Source organism: Sphaerodactylus townsendi, linkage group LG03 (genome assembly GCF_021028975.2).
Source record: "Sphaerodactylus townsendi isolate TG3544 linkage group LG03, MPM_Stown_v2.3, whole genome shotgun sequence".
NCBI lineage: Eukaryota > Metazoa > Chordata > Lepidosauria > Squamata > Sphaerodactylidae > Sphaerodactylus > Sphaerodactylus townsendi.
This window is the reverse complement of record NC_059427.1, coordinates 12,951,810-12,969,257: the sequence shown is the minus strand read 5'-3', so window position 1 is coordinate 12,969,257 and position 17,448 is coordinate 12,951,810. Positions and strand designations below refer to the sequence as shown.

The window sequence follows — 17,448 nt, the reverse complement described above, 5'->3', positions numbered from 1 at the left end:
AAAATCTTAGATCCCTAGCTGGGACCCTGTGAGGATTTTGAAAGGGCTTATGTTTTATTACTGCCCTTGCATTCTTTTGGGCAATTTCCTTTCTAGTTGCTGACTGTATCAGTTTAGCACAGCTGACAACCTCTTGACCCCTCCTTGCATGTGCCTATGGGACAGCCTAAGGATATATGTGACCTGGAGTGTCAAGGCCAATAGAGAGAAGTTTATTGATTGCCCTCAAAATCTGGTTGGGCTGTGAATCAGCAGAGAGAAAGAAGGGAAGGGGGTGGGGGAGAGATGTAATTTCAGCCAATAGTCAAGGATAATCAGCCAGGCCCTGGTTTCTACTTTCAGGAGCCTGGCCTCCTGTTTGACAACCACATTAGCGGTACACTTAGGGGCATTAAAAAAGGCTGTAAGGAAACTTGATTGCATTCTGTCTAGCAAAACAAAGTTGTCATAGGCTCATTCCGCACATGCAGAATAATGCACTTTCAAACTGCTTTCAGCGCTCTTTGAAGCTGTGCGGAATAGCAAAATCCACATGCAAACAGTTGTGAAAGTGGTTTGAAAATGCATTATTTTGAGTGTGCGGAAGGGGCCATAGTTTAGGTTTTCATTAACTTAGCTGACAGGACTAGAATGCAATTTTCCCAGAATCTTTACTGAAGCCAGTTAACCTCACAGCGATCTCCTGTGGACTGTGTGTGTTATTTCAATAGCTAGAGAACACTCACTTCCTAACCCTAACCCATTGCCTGTTAATGAAATATCCCAAAGTGTGAATTATCACTCCTTGTGCCCAGATACCAGGACATAGCTTAAAAGGAAGGCAGGGTTGGTTCTCTGAGTCTTCAAAGACCTTGTGGAGGCACTAGGCATTCTTGGTAGACCATTAATTTGCTGTATTGTCAAAGGCTTTCATGGCCGGATTCAACTGCTTCTGGTGGGTTTTCCGGGCTGTGGCTGGCATCTTCAGAGGTGTATCATAGAGGGAAGTCTGGACACAGTGTGTAACAGACTTCTCTCTGTGATACACCTCTGAAACACCTCCGAAGATGCCGGTGTGTAACAGACTTCCCTCTGTGATACACCTCTGAAAATGCCAGCCACAGATGCAGGCGAAACATTAGGAACAAGATCCACCAGACCACGGCCATGCAGCCCGGAAAACCCACCAGAACCAATGAATTTGCTTCTTCTTACACATCTGAAGATAAGGGTACCAGTTACAGCTAACTTCATTGTTATATGGCCATCAGGAAAGGAAGGTTGGAATGTGGGCCTAAGATTGCTCTGAGCCTCATTATAATACTAAAATCTCTTCCCCAAATGCCAAAACCCCACCTCTTAGTGATCACAGGATTATATGACATTATCTGATGTGAGGTCAACCTGTAACATCATGTAAAAGGTTGTGCTGATGTGATGGAATAAATGAGGTAAAGAAGATTGGCATTTGTATCTCTAAATAACCTCTGAACTATGAATATATCATCACTCCTAACTTTGGTTCAGTGACCTGTTTATTTCTGCTGCATCTTAAATAATATCTCTCTCACTCTCTGGCCTCTCTGGGGCGCACCAGACTCCTGACCCTGTACCCAAAGCGAGTCTACAATTTGTAAAGTCAATGCTAGTTGGCTATTTTTTACAACCTGATTCGCATATGTACGTCACAGTATCCCACCACAGTCACCCTGTCCTGTACCAAAGATCATTGGCAGGCAAATGAATGACTTAGCAGGCAAACCCTTGCTGGGGATGGGTAGCTGGCAACCCTGAGAGAGCTCAGCATGGCTTCAGGCAGAAGAGTGGGGGTTCCCTGTTTCTGGTATCTTAAGCCGCCAGGATGTGCTTCTTGCAAACTTTTGACTAGAATTAAGAAAATGGCAGTGCAGTGCAGCTCTGGCCCGTTCTCCAATTTTACACCAAGGTTTCTCCCCTTCCCCAGTGTACAATACAGCAAAATGTACTGTATTTTAATGTATTTTATTTTAATATATTTTATTTTCATCTTAAACTTAAGCCGCTCTGAGCCCTATGGAGCATAGAAGTTTGAATGAATGAATGAATGAATGAATGAATGAATGAATGAATGAATGAATGAATGCTTCAGCTTCCCATTGACGCTCTTCAGATTAAAGCTGTAGCACGTTTTTCTCCAGGCTTGTGGACAACGCTGGTCTTGAACCCGAGCCCTTGTATCATGCAGAGCACATGGTCTACCACTGACCTAGGGCTTTTCTCCACACCCTCTCAAATGCCAAATAAGTATGCATAAGATAGAGCCGTGGTGCATTTTTTGGGGGGAGGGAGGGACCGTCCCTTACAAGTAATAGGGCTTACTCCTGAGTAAACCCGCGATAAGGTTGGAGTGGGAAAAAACCTACTATGCGCTTTTAGCTGCTTCCCTCTAGCTCCCAGGAGGCAGCCCGAAGCAATCGGTAGCCGATCACATCCACCCCGCGTGCATCCATGAGCTCAGGGAGCGGCGCGGAAGGGTTTCCCTTGCCTTGCTTTGCCTTGCAAAGGGCTCTTTCCTCCATCACATGGTGGGAAGCGAAAAACAAAAAGCAAACCCTCTTTAGCTACCACGTGAGAAAGGGGTCGGGGACCCCGTAACTCCATTCCCTTTCTTTTAAAGAAGAACCCCTTTTTGGAAATCATGATGGCGACTGAGAGGATCCCATGAGGACTGAGAAGCAGCTGCAAAGGAGGGATCAATTGGTCGAGAGAAGGGGCAGCAGATCTGGCTTCCTGGAGGATCCTTGGTGAGGATTTCAAACTGGGGCGGGAGGTGACCCTGGCTCAGGAAAGCCCCCAAAGATGCTTTTTGGGGTCAAGCATGTAGTCCATTCCCACGCACGATTCGTTTTAGGGCTCACTGCATTTCACTCGTTTTGTACTTTTTCTCTGATCATTTTTTCCATTTCTTTGTGCTTTCCCCACGAATTCTCATTCTGGCTTAAAGGTGAAAACTCTTTAGTTTCTTTTATAATAGTAGTAGGTACGGAGCGCTAGTGTTTCTTATCCCCCTCTGTTGCAGATGGGCTGAGACTGAAAGACTGTTGTTCACTGGAGTTATGAATCCAGTTCTCAACTCGGTTCAAGGCTACTTGCTGAAGGTCGTGACTGTAAGGTGAAAATTTAGGATCCGATTTCGTGATAATGGAGGGTTCTCTGAATTATGGGCTGAAATAAAGGTGGGAAGTACTGGTTTCTTGCTAGCTGAGATCACCAGTCTCTAGGTGGGGCCTGGAGATCTTCCAGAATTAAAAAATGATCTTGCCATGACATAGACCTCTTTGGAGGTGAATTTGGAGGGTACAGTTTATGGCAACTTTGGTGACTTTGAAAGTACAGTAAGACTGAAGTCTCTTCTCCACCACAGTAATCTCTAGGAATTCCCCAACTCAGAGCTGGCAACCCTAGCTATATATACTGGCAAAACAGTGAGCTATTGTGCTTGTTGGAAAAGCAACAAGGTCAGGAGATCCACAGGCAAACTATGGATCTCCATCTATTTGGTGGTTTCCCAGTCATGCAAAAAATATGATCAGTCAGGTCGAAAAAGGAAGTCCCTCCTCCTTTTCAAAAAGGAACCTCCCAAAGTGCTACCTGGTGAAGACTGACTAGGCTCCAGAAGGCATCAAATGTTGAGAGTAACTTAGATCAGGTCAAAGGGGGGAAACGGCCAACTTGCGGTCTCTGAAAGCTCATAAAATCTGGAGGGGGGATTGTTCCTTCCCCCTGTAATTTCTCACCTGCTCAGCTTATTTTATTATGACTATTAATTTTTTAAACAAATATCCAGCCAGCATCTTATATTTGAGCCATACTGAATATTTATATGCATTTCTGTGTTCTTTTTTATTTTTCTGTATGAATGTAGGTAGTTGAACTTTGACTGATTGGCATTGATGGTGCTTCAAAAAGTTCTGAGATTTAGTAGCTTGTATGAATTCACCAGCTAGAAACCAGCCCTCAAAACTTAACTGCCCCGTTTTTGTATTGATTCTGGATTTGATTTCATGAATCTTGTTTGTGCAGAATGGCTATGTTGGGTCCTAAATTCTGTCTGCTTGCATCTGTGTCTTTTGTTTACCAGATTTTTCAAGCTGTGAACTGGATTTGATTCTTCTGGTTTCCTCAAGAGAAAGAGCCCTGGATCTCTGATTAAGCAAAATTGGAGAAAAAAGAAAGCCTGTCAAAATACATCTTGGAGGAGGGCACAGAAATATTTCATGCCAAAGCCAAACAATTTGTGGGCATAATTTGAGGAACTGGACAAAAACATGTGTTTGTAGCCTAGGAGATCAAAATAACTCTTCTGGCTGTTTCCTCCATTACCATCCTGAACATAGACTCTTGATGTAATGATGAAAATGGAACAAAGGAAAAAACCAAGTATTCCAAGTTTCCAGAGATTGGAGGACACCCAAGCAGTCCCTGATGTTCACTCAGGTGAGTGATGGTTGCCAAGGTGTAGTGATTAAGAGTCGTGGATTCTAATCTGGATAACCACATTTGATTTCGCTCTCTTCCACATTAGCAGCAGGCTTGAATCTGGTGAAATGGGTTTGTTTCCTCAGCTCGCCATATGAACCCTGCTGGGTGACCTTAGGGTAGTCTCAGTTCTCTCCAAACTCTCTCCACCCCACCTACCTCACCAGGTCTTTGTTGTGGGAAGGGGAAGAGAACATTAAAAGAAATGCATGAGGGGAAGAATACACTGGAAGATATGAAATAAGGGGCATGACTGTGTTCTGGGTGTGTGTGAACGGAAAGTTAATTTTGACACCACACGGCCTAAACAAGGATACACTCTGGGATTTGACCAAAAACTAGTCAGCATGCAGTGTAATTATCTGCAATCATTAGAATATGAAACTTGACTATCTCCTCTTATGTTTTTCAGTTGATATAGCCCTTCTTTGGCAGCACAATCTCTCATAGTATCCATCCAACCTCATAGTACCATCAATATCTCTTGTATTTTTCTCCTGATCAGAGTTCCCCGAAGGGATGACAGAAGTGAAAGATCAGGAAGAATCGTGGGATCATCAGGTTGTGGAAGAAAACATGGCCGTCCCAAGGGCCTGTTCAGGTAAAGAAATTATCTAAGAAATAAGTGTATATTTGAGGTATGACAGTGTTACTTTGATCTGTAAAGTTGGAGAAAGAAAATGATGATCCCTGGAAATCGAATCACCAGGGCTGTGAGGAAACCAAGGCCTTCCCTGATGCTTACTCAGGTGCGGGAATGTGCTGAATTTAGTCAGGAAGTGCAGAGAATTTATTCAGAGTTTCTTGTCAGTCCTGGTTAATAAAAGCCCCATGTTTTAGTCAAGAATCTAGAACTAAATGTTCTGAGGTGATTTTTGCTCAGCTAATCAGATACTGGAAATTCTGGAAATTGTATTTTCCTGTACTTGCACCCCGGAAGAATGTATCACAGCCAATCTTTTTGCTCTTATTCTGAAGTGATAATTATAGCATTTTTTATCTTGCTTTTACCAGCATGGTTGCTAAAAGGTCCACATACGAAACAAGGCAAATGCCAAAGTGATATACATCTATAGATCTATAAGGGCTTTATAAGACCCGTCCTCGGTGGTGCGATCCTCAGCATGACTGACTTTTCTAGACCTTGAGGGGATGTGAGGAGCATAGCCCCCTGCAGGTCCTCTGATGATGTCAAATGAGGGATCATTAAATATAAAGATACTTTTTGCCAATTGAGAACATTGGCCCATCTTACGTAGTACTTCTTACTCTGACTGGTAAAGTAATGTTATGATTACAACATGACTCTAGGAGATCGGGGCTCAGATCTTCTCTCATTTGGTGGTCTTGGGCCAGTTTCTCCTTCTCTGCCAAAAGGAAGAGCCGTGATGTGCTGTCCAGAGGTATTTGGAAGAAGGGAGGGAGAAAATCATTGAAATTTTTAGAGAAATCAGCAGACTGTTGCTTGGCAGCACAATTTCTCACAGTATCCATTCAAACCTCATAGTACCATCAGTATCTTTTTCTCCTGATCAGAGTTCCCTGAAGGGATGACAGAAGTGAAAGATGAGGAAGAATCGTGGGATCATCAGGCTGTGGAAGAAAACAACATCTTCCCAAGTACCTGTTCAGGTAAAGAAATTATCTGAGTAAGAGTGAAGTATATATTAGAGATATGCTAACTTTTTGGCTTAAATGCGCTCCCCCGCCCCCCAAATATCTATCGGTTTAATATCTTTTTATATATTGGAGCCAGCATGGTATTTCCAGATTTTGTATTTCTTGAGCAATATGGATTTATAATGTTCATTGTTTCACTTTTTTCCTGAATAATGATCAGTGACACAAATGGGAATCTCTCCACCTATTTACTGGACAGTGGCACACCAGACATCTTCCTTGGCACTTTGGGTTGCTTCTCTGCAACTGATAAGGCCACAAAGGCCTATCTGGCAGCACTGCTGGATTTCAGCCTGACCAATCCCCCTGGGAGCTAAAATAACCCTCTTTCCCCCCACACACCCTCCCTCATCCTTGCTGCAACATCAGTAACTTCACTGGTGATATTATTGTTCACTAGTTAAACCGCGTGCCAGAGTTACTGCCCCCATGCACAGCAATATGATATACTCACTCAGGTGTGGGAATGTGCTGAATTAAGTCAGAAGGTGCTGAGAAGTTATTCAGAGCTTCTTATCAGTCTGGGTTAATAAAAACCCCATGTTTTACTCAAGAATCTAGAACTAAATGTTCCGACGTGATGTTCACTCTGCTAATCAGATATTGGAATTCTGGAAATCGTATTTGTATGTGGAAGGTCCACATACAAAACAAGCCAAGCATGGGACACATCAATAGATGTACAAGGGCTTAATAAGACTCATCCTCGGTGGTTTGATCCTCAGTGTGACTGATTCTTCTAGGCCTTGAGGGGATGTGAGGAGTATAGCCCCATGCAGGTCCTCTCATGATGGCAAATGAGGGATGATAGAATACAAAGATCCTTTTTGCCAACTGATAACATTGGCCCATCTAACATAGTACTTCTTACTCTGACTGGTAGAGTGATGTTATGATTAGAGCATGACGCTAGGACCGTGGTGGCGAACCTTTGGCACTCCAGATGTTATGGACTACAATTCCCATCAGCCCCTGCCAGCATGGCCAATTGGCCATGCTGGCAGGGGCTTGATGAATCCCTAACTGTATCTAGGTGGGGTCCTCCCTCCCTCTTATAGAGATCAGGGTTTCTTCTCTCATTTGGTGGTCTTGGGCCAGTTTCTCCTTCTCAGCCAAAAGGGAAGAGCCATGACTGGTAGAGTGATGTTATGATTAGAGCATGACGCAAAGTCCAGAGGTCTTTGGAAGAAGGGAGGGGAAAAAATCAACGATTGCTTGGCAGCACAATCTCTCACAGTATCGATCCAAACCTCACAGTACCATCAATATCTTTTTCTCCTGATCAGAGTTGTATTGTATGTATTGAATTGTATTATTCGATTTGTATACTGCCCTCCCCCGAAGGGCTCAGGGTGGTGAACAACAACAGTATAATACCAAACATCAGTAATCATAACATCAAGCAAAAATAATAATCAATAAACATAGCATCAATCAAGTTAGGAACTCCTCTTGTAACTGCCAAACCCTACCCCCTGCAGGTGTTTCCAATGAGTTACCTGAAGGGATGACAGAAGTGAAAGATGAGGAAGAATCGTGGGATTATCAGGCTGTGGAAGAAAACAAGACTGTTCCAACTGCCTGTTCAGGTAAAGAAATTATCTGAGTAAGAATGAAGTATATATTAAAGGTATGCTAACTTTTTGGCTTAAATGCCCCTGTAACAGCACCCACTCCATGACGGAAGACACCGGCCCCAAAAAGGGAGTGAAGCCCATTCCTGAAGGTGGATACTTGGGTAGCTGACTTTGTTGGCTTATGGTGCTCTCCTCAACTCACACACACACAGGGCTTTAAACAGAAATCCTGTCAGGGAACACTATAGATATAAAGCTACCACCAGAAACTGGACCAATTTGAATGTATAGAGAGGCTCTTGAAAGTTTAAACACAAACTGGATTTTTATTTAACAGACTTCTCAGGATGATAGTTCAGAGAGGCACATAAGCATTACTTTAGGCAGTTACTACTTAATGGTTACAGAGCAAGCAATTTCAGTAAGAATGGCTTTTCAGTAGAGACTTTGGGGTAAACTTTGCACACACAGTCCAGAACCCACTCTTTATATACCCACCCTTATCTCCAAAGGGATTTTACTGGCTTAGGAGGGTCTCCATATCATAGGTTTCCCTTTTGTTTTCCACCAACTTAGGCCTGTGGCATTCACTGATCCTTCTTCTCAGTCTCTCAGAGATCACTGAGTGGAATCTGGCCACCTAACCTTCCTCTCTCTATCTCTCACTGGCCTCACTGCCACTAGACAAGATTTCAGACTGACTCTAAGGAAGTGACAGAAATCTCTTTTTGTCACACTGACTTTCGGTCTGCTTTCAAGACTTTCAATTCCCTCTCTCCTCTCTGACAGGCTTCTTCCTGCTTATGTAGCAGCCAACAGGGTGCGAAGCTACAGCATTACAGCCCAGCCAATCAGGTTGAACTCTGGTTATCTCTGGGGTACTCTTGTCCTGGCTAACTGCACCTTTGCTAATTAACCTTTTAATAGCCTAATCCGTCACCATCAATATCTTTTTCTCCTGATCAGAGTTCCCTGAAGGGATGACAAAAGTGAAAGTTGAGGAAGACTCATGGGATCATCAGGCTGTGGAAGAAAACAAGAACGTCCCAGCTGCCTGTTTAGGTAAAGAAGTTATCTGAGTAAGAATGAAGTATATATTAGAGGTTTGCTAACTTTTTGGGAGCAGCAGTGGCGTAGGAGGTTAAGAGCTCATGTATCTAATCTGGAGGAACTGGGTTTGATTCCCAGCTCTGCCGCCTGAGCTGTGGAGGCTTATCTGGGGAATTCAGATTAGCCTGTGCACTCCCACAAATGCCAGCTGGGTGACCTTGGGCTAGTCACAGCTTCTCAGAGCTCTCTCAGCCCCACCTAATTCACAGGGTGTTTGTTGTGAGGGGGGAAGGGCAAGGACATTGTAAGCCCCTTTGAGTCTCCTGCAGGAGAGAAGGGGGGATATAAATCCAAACTCTTCTTCTTCTTCTTCTAAATGCCCCCAACTCTCAATATTTTTCAGTGAAGATGTTGATTTTATATAGGTTTAATATCTTTTTATATATTGGAGCCAGCATGGTGTTTCTGGATTTTGTATTTCATGAACAATATGGATTTATACTGCTCATCGTTTCACTTTTGTCCTGAATAATGATCAGTGACACAAATGGGAATCTCTCTGTCCATCTACTGAACAGTGGCACACCAGACATTTCCCTTGGCACTGTGAGCTGCTTCTCTGCAACTGATAGAGCACTGGCAGCACTGCTAGGTTTCAGCCTGACCAATCCCCCTGGGAGCTAGAATACCCCTCTTTTTCCCCACACACCCTCCCTCATTCTTGCTGCGACATTAGTGTCTTCACTGGTGATATTATCGTTCATTAGTTGACTCTAGACCTTCAGAGTATATCCCCCCTTTCTCTCCTGTTAGGAGACTCAAAGGGGCGTACAATCTCCTTTCCCTTCCTCTCCCCTCAACAGACACCCTGTGAGTGAGTGGGGCTCCGAAGAACTGTAACTAGCCCAAGGTCACCCAGCTGGCATGTGTTGTAGTGCACAAACTAATCTGGTTCACCGGATAAGCCTCCACAGCTCAAGTGCCAGAGCGGGGAATTAAACCCAGGTCTCCAGATTAGAGTGCACCTGCTCTTAACCACCAGACCTTGCTCGCTCTCCGGAGAAGTGCTGAGGAAGGTGGCAGAGTTCTTCTTTTCCCCTGTATCATTTCCCCAATCAGAAATCTATCCACCCCCACCCCCAGGTACCTGAAGCTCCACTAGAGAAAAGAGATGAAGCATGTACATTTCCCTCTCTTCTTCCCCATAGTTCAGGGGTCTGCAACCTGCGGCTCTCCAAGTATGTGATCCACCTGAATGTCCCAAATCATGGGCTGGATACCATTGGCCCTCCCTCTATACTACATCCTCTGGTTTGGGCCAACTAGTCCCTCTAAGTGGAGAGTCCAGGAGGACTTCTTCATGCTCTTCTGATGTTCTTCTTTCCACAGCCAGCAGCCAGGTTTCTAAGAAGTGATCAGAGATGGACAGTCAAATGGGATGAGAGCTGTCTGGAATTCTAGAAAAACTTGAAATTGGGAATTTCTCAGGAGTGTTGCTGAACACTTCCCAATAGATAGCAGTGCTTTAGCAGGCAACAAATGTGAATGAATTTCTGAAACAGGGTCAGAAAGATGCAGTCTTGAATTACCTTATGCTCTTCAAAAACCCTCTGCTGGAGTGAGTAGGAGCTACACATTCAATGTTCACTTTGCTTGACCTTCTCCTCTTTCTTTCCTGTTTAGGATTTCCTGTTGTAAAGGTAGAGCCAGAAGAGGAGCCATCAGTCTCAGACTTCCATGCTGAGGAGACAGGGACTGTGTTGGATGTCCAATCAGGTGGGAGTCGAGTTTGGCTGCTTTTGTTTATTTACAATCCACCTTTCTCACAGGGATTTAAGGCACAATTCACATAGTGAAGCTATTAGAGGTTTGTTATTGATGAACTAATAAGAGTATGGATCACAGTGTCTTTCCCTTAGGCTTGCAGCCAGGGAAAGAGTTATCAAGGGACGCACCACCCAGGGGGACATATGGGCTCAAATATCCCCAGGCTATGGCCATTTAGTCACATGGAGGGCGGAAAATCACCCCCATACCCCTCCTCCTCCTCCCAGGTCCATACACTGACTTCAAGACAGACTTGGTGTAACCGTGCTGGTGGCTGCAGCTTGCAGGTGCCCCTGGGGCACATATTTGGAAGACTTCAAACACTTGGAAATCACTACATGCATGGTGCACATGCACCCATTAGCTTCAGTGTCTTAGGAAGGCCAAGAGGCGATCTGAAGACACAGGGGCCCAGCCTGAATCGCACCATGGGAAATTTGGTGTGAATCCTCAGTGATTGTGATGCATACAAAGAGGAAGGCTGAGGCAAAGTAGGAGTGAGCAGCAGCGGCTGCACACAGAGATAGGCTGACCACAGCATTTCAGGTAGACAGTGTCCTCTAGGAGGAAGCTTAAGCAACTAAGTGCATAGATATATTTAAAAAGTGGACCTGAAATATTAGAGGGAAGATGTGGTATGATATTGTGGTCCATGGTCTGCTATTTTAGAAGAACAATATTATGGCTTGGGTGCTGTGTGGTTTCCGGGCTGTATGGCCGTGTTCTAGCAGCATTCTCTCCTGGCGTTTATACCATCTGTGGCTGGCATCTTCAGAGGATCCTCTTAGATCCTCTGAAGATGCCTCAGCCTAGACTCAGCGAAATGTTCTTAAGCTATCCTTGGCCTAACCTGTCAATCAAACTGTGAAAACTTGACAATACAATATTATGGCTTGTTAAATGTTTCAAGTCTGTTACTATGGAGCGTGGTTGAGCAGCCTAGCAACCCAGATAAGATGAGCACTTAGAAAGTGGGTTTGGAAAAGTTTTAGTATGGCATGGCCAGAAAGCTCTAGAGAAATGCTCTGCGCATATACCAGTATTACTCACTGCTTTGTATGAAAGGTTTGGTCCCCAGGGACTGAGAACAATATTTCAGAAGAACAATATTATGCCTTCTTCTTAGAAGACTTTCTTCTTGTTGCATGTGCATCTAAGAACAAAAGAACATAAGAACAAGCCAGCTGGATCAGACCAGAGTCCATCTAGTCCAGCTCTCTGCTATTCGCAGTGGCCCACCAGGTGCCTTTGGGAGCTCACATGCAGGAGGTGAAAGCAATGGCCTTCCGCGGCTGTTGCTCCCTAGCACCTGGACTGAATGCTTATTAATATTTCACTGTGTTTCCAATTTGCCTGCAGATATAAATCCTGGGTCTGTTGCAGCCAATTGCTCTGGTCTGTGTTTCAGTAAGATTCTGTTTTAAGGAGGCTTATCTGGTGAACCAGATTAGCTTGTGCACTTCCACACATGCCCGCATTTCAACACTGTCTTCCTGTTGCATGTGCATTTAAAGCATATAATTTGTTAGGGATCACACTACAGTGTTCCGTCAACCTCTCTACCATGTTTGTGCTGCCTGCCTCTCTATAGTTCACAGCGTTCTCCTGCATTGGCAAGTTTGATGGAGATGTAAAATATCCTTCATTCTCACAGGTGAAAAGCAGTTGGTGTGTGAGGCTACCACAATGGAGCACAGACAACCAAAGAAAAGGGAGAGTGGAGCAGCACGACGAAAGAGACTAAAGTTGGCAGCAGAGGAGGCAAAGAAATCAAGCCATATGGAGCTCAGACAAGAAAAGGAGAGTGGAGTAGCAGGACAGACGAGACTAAAGTTGGCAGTGGAGGAGGCAAAGAAAGGACGGAAGAGACAAAACTTGGCAGCGGAGGAGGCAATGGAATCAAGCCAAATGGAGCACAGTCAACAAAAGAAAAATGAGAGTGAAGCACAAGAACAGAAGAGACTAAAGTTGACAGCGGAGGAGGCAACGAAACCAAGGCAACTCATCTTTATCTTCTTTAAGAAGCCCCTATCAGCTCCTTCAAACCAGTCTCAGGCTACATCAGAGAGTGTTGAGATGGAGGAAGATGAAGAAATTTTACCTGAGGAGACAGAAACTGTTGACACATCTGAACCTGGTGAGCCGGAGGGTGTCGAGGAGTGTTTGTCAGCCATGCCAGAAGTCATCCTAAAGCATGATGTGGGGCTTCTGCCGTTCAATAAGGTAACCCAAAGACCACGTATTTCTGATGCGTTGAGAACACAAATGGTTCAGATGGGATCCAGGTATTTTCAGAATAGCGAGGGGCCTTTCAAACCCACACCACCCCAAAATCGTCGAATGTCCAAAAGGTGGTTCAAAGTGAGATTGGGAGATGGTCAGGGTAAGGAGGTGACGCGCTCATGGCTCATGTATTCACCCTCCAAAAGGACAGCCTTCTGTTTCTGCCTTCTGTTTTCAAGATCAGAAGTTCAGTCCGCATTGGAGAGGGAATCCGGGTTTGGCCAGTGGAAAAAATATGACAGGATTACTAGCCATGAAAACGGGCGCAATCATCGGGAGTGCTTTACCCAGTGGAAAGAAATGGAGAAAAATTTGGCCATGAGCAGAGAAATAATTGATACTGACCTACAGACACCGATTGAGAAGGAGAGGCAGAAGTGGCGTGGTATTTGGCCGAGGAGTCTAGACTGTGTAAAACCCTTGTGATCCAGAACTTGCCTTATGTCAGGAGCCACAGAGTCATTTCAACTGGATTATGAATCCAATGTAGGAAATTTCCTGGAGTTCGTTAAGCTCCTGGCTCACCATGACCCTGTCATGAAACAGCATCTTGTTAACATCCAAAGTCATGCATGCTCAGAATCTTACCTTTCACCGGGTATCCAAAATGAGTTCATCCACCTCATGGCTTCTGTAGTTCGTCAGAATATACTGAGAAAGATTCGTTCTGCCAAGTACTATGGCATCATGTTTGATTCAACTCCTGATCTGGCACATCATGACCTGATGTCAGAAGTTGTTAGGTACGTGGACATTGATGCTGAGAGCAGAAAAGTCTGTGTTAGAGAGTCCTTTCTTGGTTTCATCTGGATCCGCAATAGAAGATGCAGAGAGCTTGACGGAAATCTTGGGACAGCTGGAGGAGGGACAAACTGGATCCTGAAGGATTGTCGATTACAGTGCTGACAACACTGCTGTAATGGCTGGACTCAGAAGTGATGTACATCAGGGAATAACTGAAAAAACCACCTGGCTTTGTTCGTAAATTGTGACAATCACTCACTCAACTTGGTGGGTGTTCATGCATCCTCTCAAGAACCAAAGATGGGCACATTTTTTGCAGACTTAGATGCTCTGTTTGCGTTTTTTGCAAATTCAGACAAGCACTGGGCAAAACTCCAAGAGGCTGTGCCTTTGAGTCTCGAGTCACAATCCGAAACCAGGTGGAGTGCAAAGGCAGAAGCTGTGAAACCTCTCCGAATGCATCTTGAGGATATAATCGAACTTCTCCAGAACATGGAAGATGATAGAGAAGAGACTGATGCGTCAAGGCGTGAAGCGAAGGTGCTGGTCAGTTGCCTGTTGAGTTATGACTTTCTGAGTTATGTAGGATTTTGGGACAAGGTACTTGGTCGCATTGACCTTGTTCAAAGGAGGCTACGAAATCCCAGGATGAACTTTCACTATGCTGCCCAAGATCTAAGATCGCTCCAATATCATTTTGATGCTAACAGAGACATTTTGGTTAGTGAATCAATTGATGATGGCATTAGTCTGTGCCAGAAATTTAATGTTGAATTTGAATGTTTTAGGAGATATAGAAAAACAATGCCTCTTGTGAAAGCAAGAGAGGCAGGGTTAACAGAAATCAAGGAAATGGAAAGAAGTATGAAGGCAGTACTTGATCATCTTCACAGAGAGATAAACGAAAGTTTCACTCGTTTGCACAACATTGATACCAAGTTTGGATTCCTCCTTGACATCGAGAAACTGTGTTATGGCACTGACATCCAAGACCTACAGGAGAAGTGTGTCAATTTGGGCAATTTCTACAGCAGTGATATTGATGGGCAGAAGCTCTATCATGATATTTTGGACTGCAGAATGCTACTGTCAGGGCAAGATGAGGTGCGGATATCTAGTCCTGAGCAGCTTCTTGAATTCATTGTTCAGTTTGGAGATGAGTCCGCCTTCTTCAATCTCACTGTTGCTATCCAGATACTGCTAACCATTGCAGTTTCCATCGCCAGCTGTGAGTTGAACTTATTCCAGTAAATTAGAATTGATACTTCCCATATCTGAGAAGCTCAATTATGGATCAGCAAAGAGATACCATGATCTTGCTCTGCTATGTGTGGAAAGAGAAGAGACAGAGAAGATGGACTTTGATGACCTCATGGACAGATTTGCATCAGCAAGAGACTGTGGAAGGTCCCCCTGATGTAGCAAGGTACAGGTAAGAGCCTTCATCTGTGCTTTGGAGCAAATATTGTCATGGAGTTCTCAAAAGAAAATTCATTCTGTGAGCTGACACACTTTCCGTTTGGATGGAACGGCAGATCCTGTGATCTCAATTTTCTGAGGGTGGAGAGAGGATCTTGAAAGATGGATTCTATAGTGTAGTATCTGGATTGTGCAGTAAATACAGATATGTTGTGGAGGGATCCTTAAGATATGGGCACCAAACTTTTCATATTTTCACATGTCTATTAATTCAAGAATACGCCATTGACATGTTCATTAATGCAGGTTTCGGCTCAATGTCACTACCCTAAAGACTCCTAACACAGGTTTGTAAACTTATCTTACAGAAATCTTTGTAAAGAGGCTACTTGCAAATTCTCAGTATTACAAGAGAAGTTATCTTTGGTGCTTCTGAGGGACTGCTACATTTTGAAGTTGTAAGCATTTATGCCATTAGAACTATCAAAGGAAGCATTTATAAAAACATTTTGAAAATGCTCATTAGATCCCTTTAAAGTGTATAAAATAATTTCGCTGAAAACATTTTTGATCGCCTTCACTATCTATGCTAAGATCTGTGAGTATGGGGCGTTTTCCTAATTAAAGTCGATGGAAGCTTTGAGATTTGACCTGAGTCAAAACATAATCGCTAGTAAATCCATGGTAATTCTGAATATGATTACGGTATTACGTAGTTTTGGCATTATGAACGTAAAATGACCACCACATGGGGTGGGGTGGGGACAGAAATTCCTCGATTTTTGCTACATTTTTCCCTAGATCAGGGTGAGGAACCTGCGAAGCTTGAGAGGCCGCGTCGGCTCTTCTGCTCTTGCACTTTCTGCTGGCTCCACAGGCGAGCAGCGCCCGACCATCGCTTGCCTGCCCTGCAGGTGGCAGGAGCTGACGCACCAACTGCCCGCCATAATGCGGCTGGAGCGACTGTGAGCTTCCCCTCTCGGCCGCCCGTTGGAGCGGGCGGCGCTTCCCCAGTGACCGGCGAGGCCGAGCGGCAGCTGGCATCCTTGCCCACCCTGCAGGAGCAATGCGGTGAAGCGCGTCCATCGCTTTCTCAGAATGAGCGAGAGTAAAAGGTAAAAAAAGCCCCAATATATATAGCGTTATCTTTATTTTAAATGTCAAAAATTATTTGCGGCTCCAAGTGTTTTCTTTTCCCGTGGAAAACGGGTCCAAATGGCTCTTTGAGTGTTAAAGGTTCCCTACCCCTGTCCTAGATACACCTCTGAGATTAATACAAGCTTACTTAAATTCCCTTCAGTTTAACAAGTCCTTGTTTGATTTGGGAAGAATTGAAGCTAGGTGAGGAGAGGGAGAAAATAATTGGTTGACCTTCTTTGTAATGGGGCCACAGGGGGTGAGAAATTCCTGGAAATGTTGGGGGTGAAGCCTGTGGATGGTGTGGTTGCGGGAGGAGGGACCTCGATGTGGTACAACATCCACCCAGCCAATCATCCAAAATAGCCATTTTCTCTGGTGGAGCCGATCCCTGTAGTATGAAGATCAATTATAATTCCATGCGATTGCCTGCCCCATCTTGAAGTTGGCAATACCCTACTTATCTCCAACCCACTGATAGGCTAGAACTGGAAGATTCAACTTAGAAACCCTCTTCCTACCCCACCATCAGCTACGCACCTGTTTGTTAGAGCATGAGCAAAGGAAAGAACAAATCCCGATAGTAAATAAATGGGAGTTGCCGTGCATGTGTTCACTTTTCTCTCCTCACTATGGAAATAAGATACTATCAAAATGCATGTTCTTTCCTGCTGCTTTTTGTAGCATCTTAACAGTGTGAGGGAACTAAATGCATAAACATGGCAGTATCAAGACACAGGCTTCCATCATCATAACCGGCCTTTTTATCTAGGCCACCATCCAATGTGGCTCGCCGCCCTCCCCCCCCCCCTTTTCTCCTGGGGAGAATTTTAAAGAAAAGATGGGGTTGGCGATAAATGTGCCTCACCTGACTTATTATTATCATTGCCATATGTGTTATTGTTACCGCTGTTTTAAAGATTTTAGTAATCTATTTTACCTATATTTTATGTTGTACACCGCCCAGAGCCCTTGGGGATGGGGCAGTATAAAAGCCCAATCAATCAATCAATCAATCAATCAATAACATGTTAAGGTAGAGAAACAAACTCAGCACCATGTTTGTTATCACTAGGTTCTGCCCTGAAACAAGGGCAGCTTTTAAGTTTGTTCTTTCCCCCAGGTAGGAAACAAACAGAAACTCTGGTTGTCCTCATTGTATGAGTTCAAGTGTGGTCTGTTGACACAGGGCCCTTCTCAAAATGTTAGGAGGAATTAAAGCTAAGCACTCTGC

General features: G+C 44.3%; 1 protein-coding gene across 1 annotated transcript; it reads left to right on the top strand.

Annotated features, from left to right (window-relative positions):
- Positions 1 to 2,470: 2,470 nt before the first annotated feature.
- Positions 2,471 to 14,909, top strand: LOC125427684. The gene is made up of 10 exons (XM_048487236.1): positions 2,471 to 2,762; positions 3,038 to 3,130; positions 4,100 to 4,455; positions 5,003 to 5,098; positions 6,034 to 6,129; positions 7,659 to 7,766; positions 8,721 to 8,816; positions 10,488 to 10,580; positions 12,286 to 13,299; positions 14,014 to 14,909. Exons 3-10 carry the CDS (start codon positions 4,368 to 4,370, stop codon positions 14,907 to 14,909), a joined length of 2,487 nt encoding a protein of 828 aa, XP_048343193.1. The 5' UTR covers positions 2,471 to 2,762; positions 3,038 to 3,130; positions 4,100 to 4,367.
- The last annotated feature ends 2,539 nt before the right edge of the window (positions 14,910 to 17,448 follow it).

Excerpts from the sequence above, each read along its gene's own strand:
- LOC125427684 (XM_048487236.1), top strand. The coding sequence starts at position 4,368 with ATGATGAAAATGGAACAAAGGAAAAAACCAAGTATTCCAAGTTTCCAG. Across the intron at positions 4,456-5,002 it reads AGTCCCTGATGTTCACTCAG|AGTTCCCCGAAGGGATGACA; the intron begins GTGAGTGATGGT and ends TCTCCTGATCAG. Across the intron at positions 8,817-10,487 it reads CGTCCCAGCTGCCTGTTTAG|GATTTCCTGTTGTAAAGGTA; the intron begins GTAAAGAAGTTA and ends TTTCCTGTTTAG.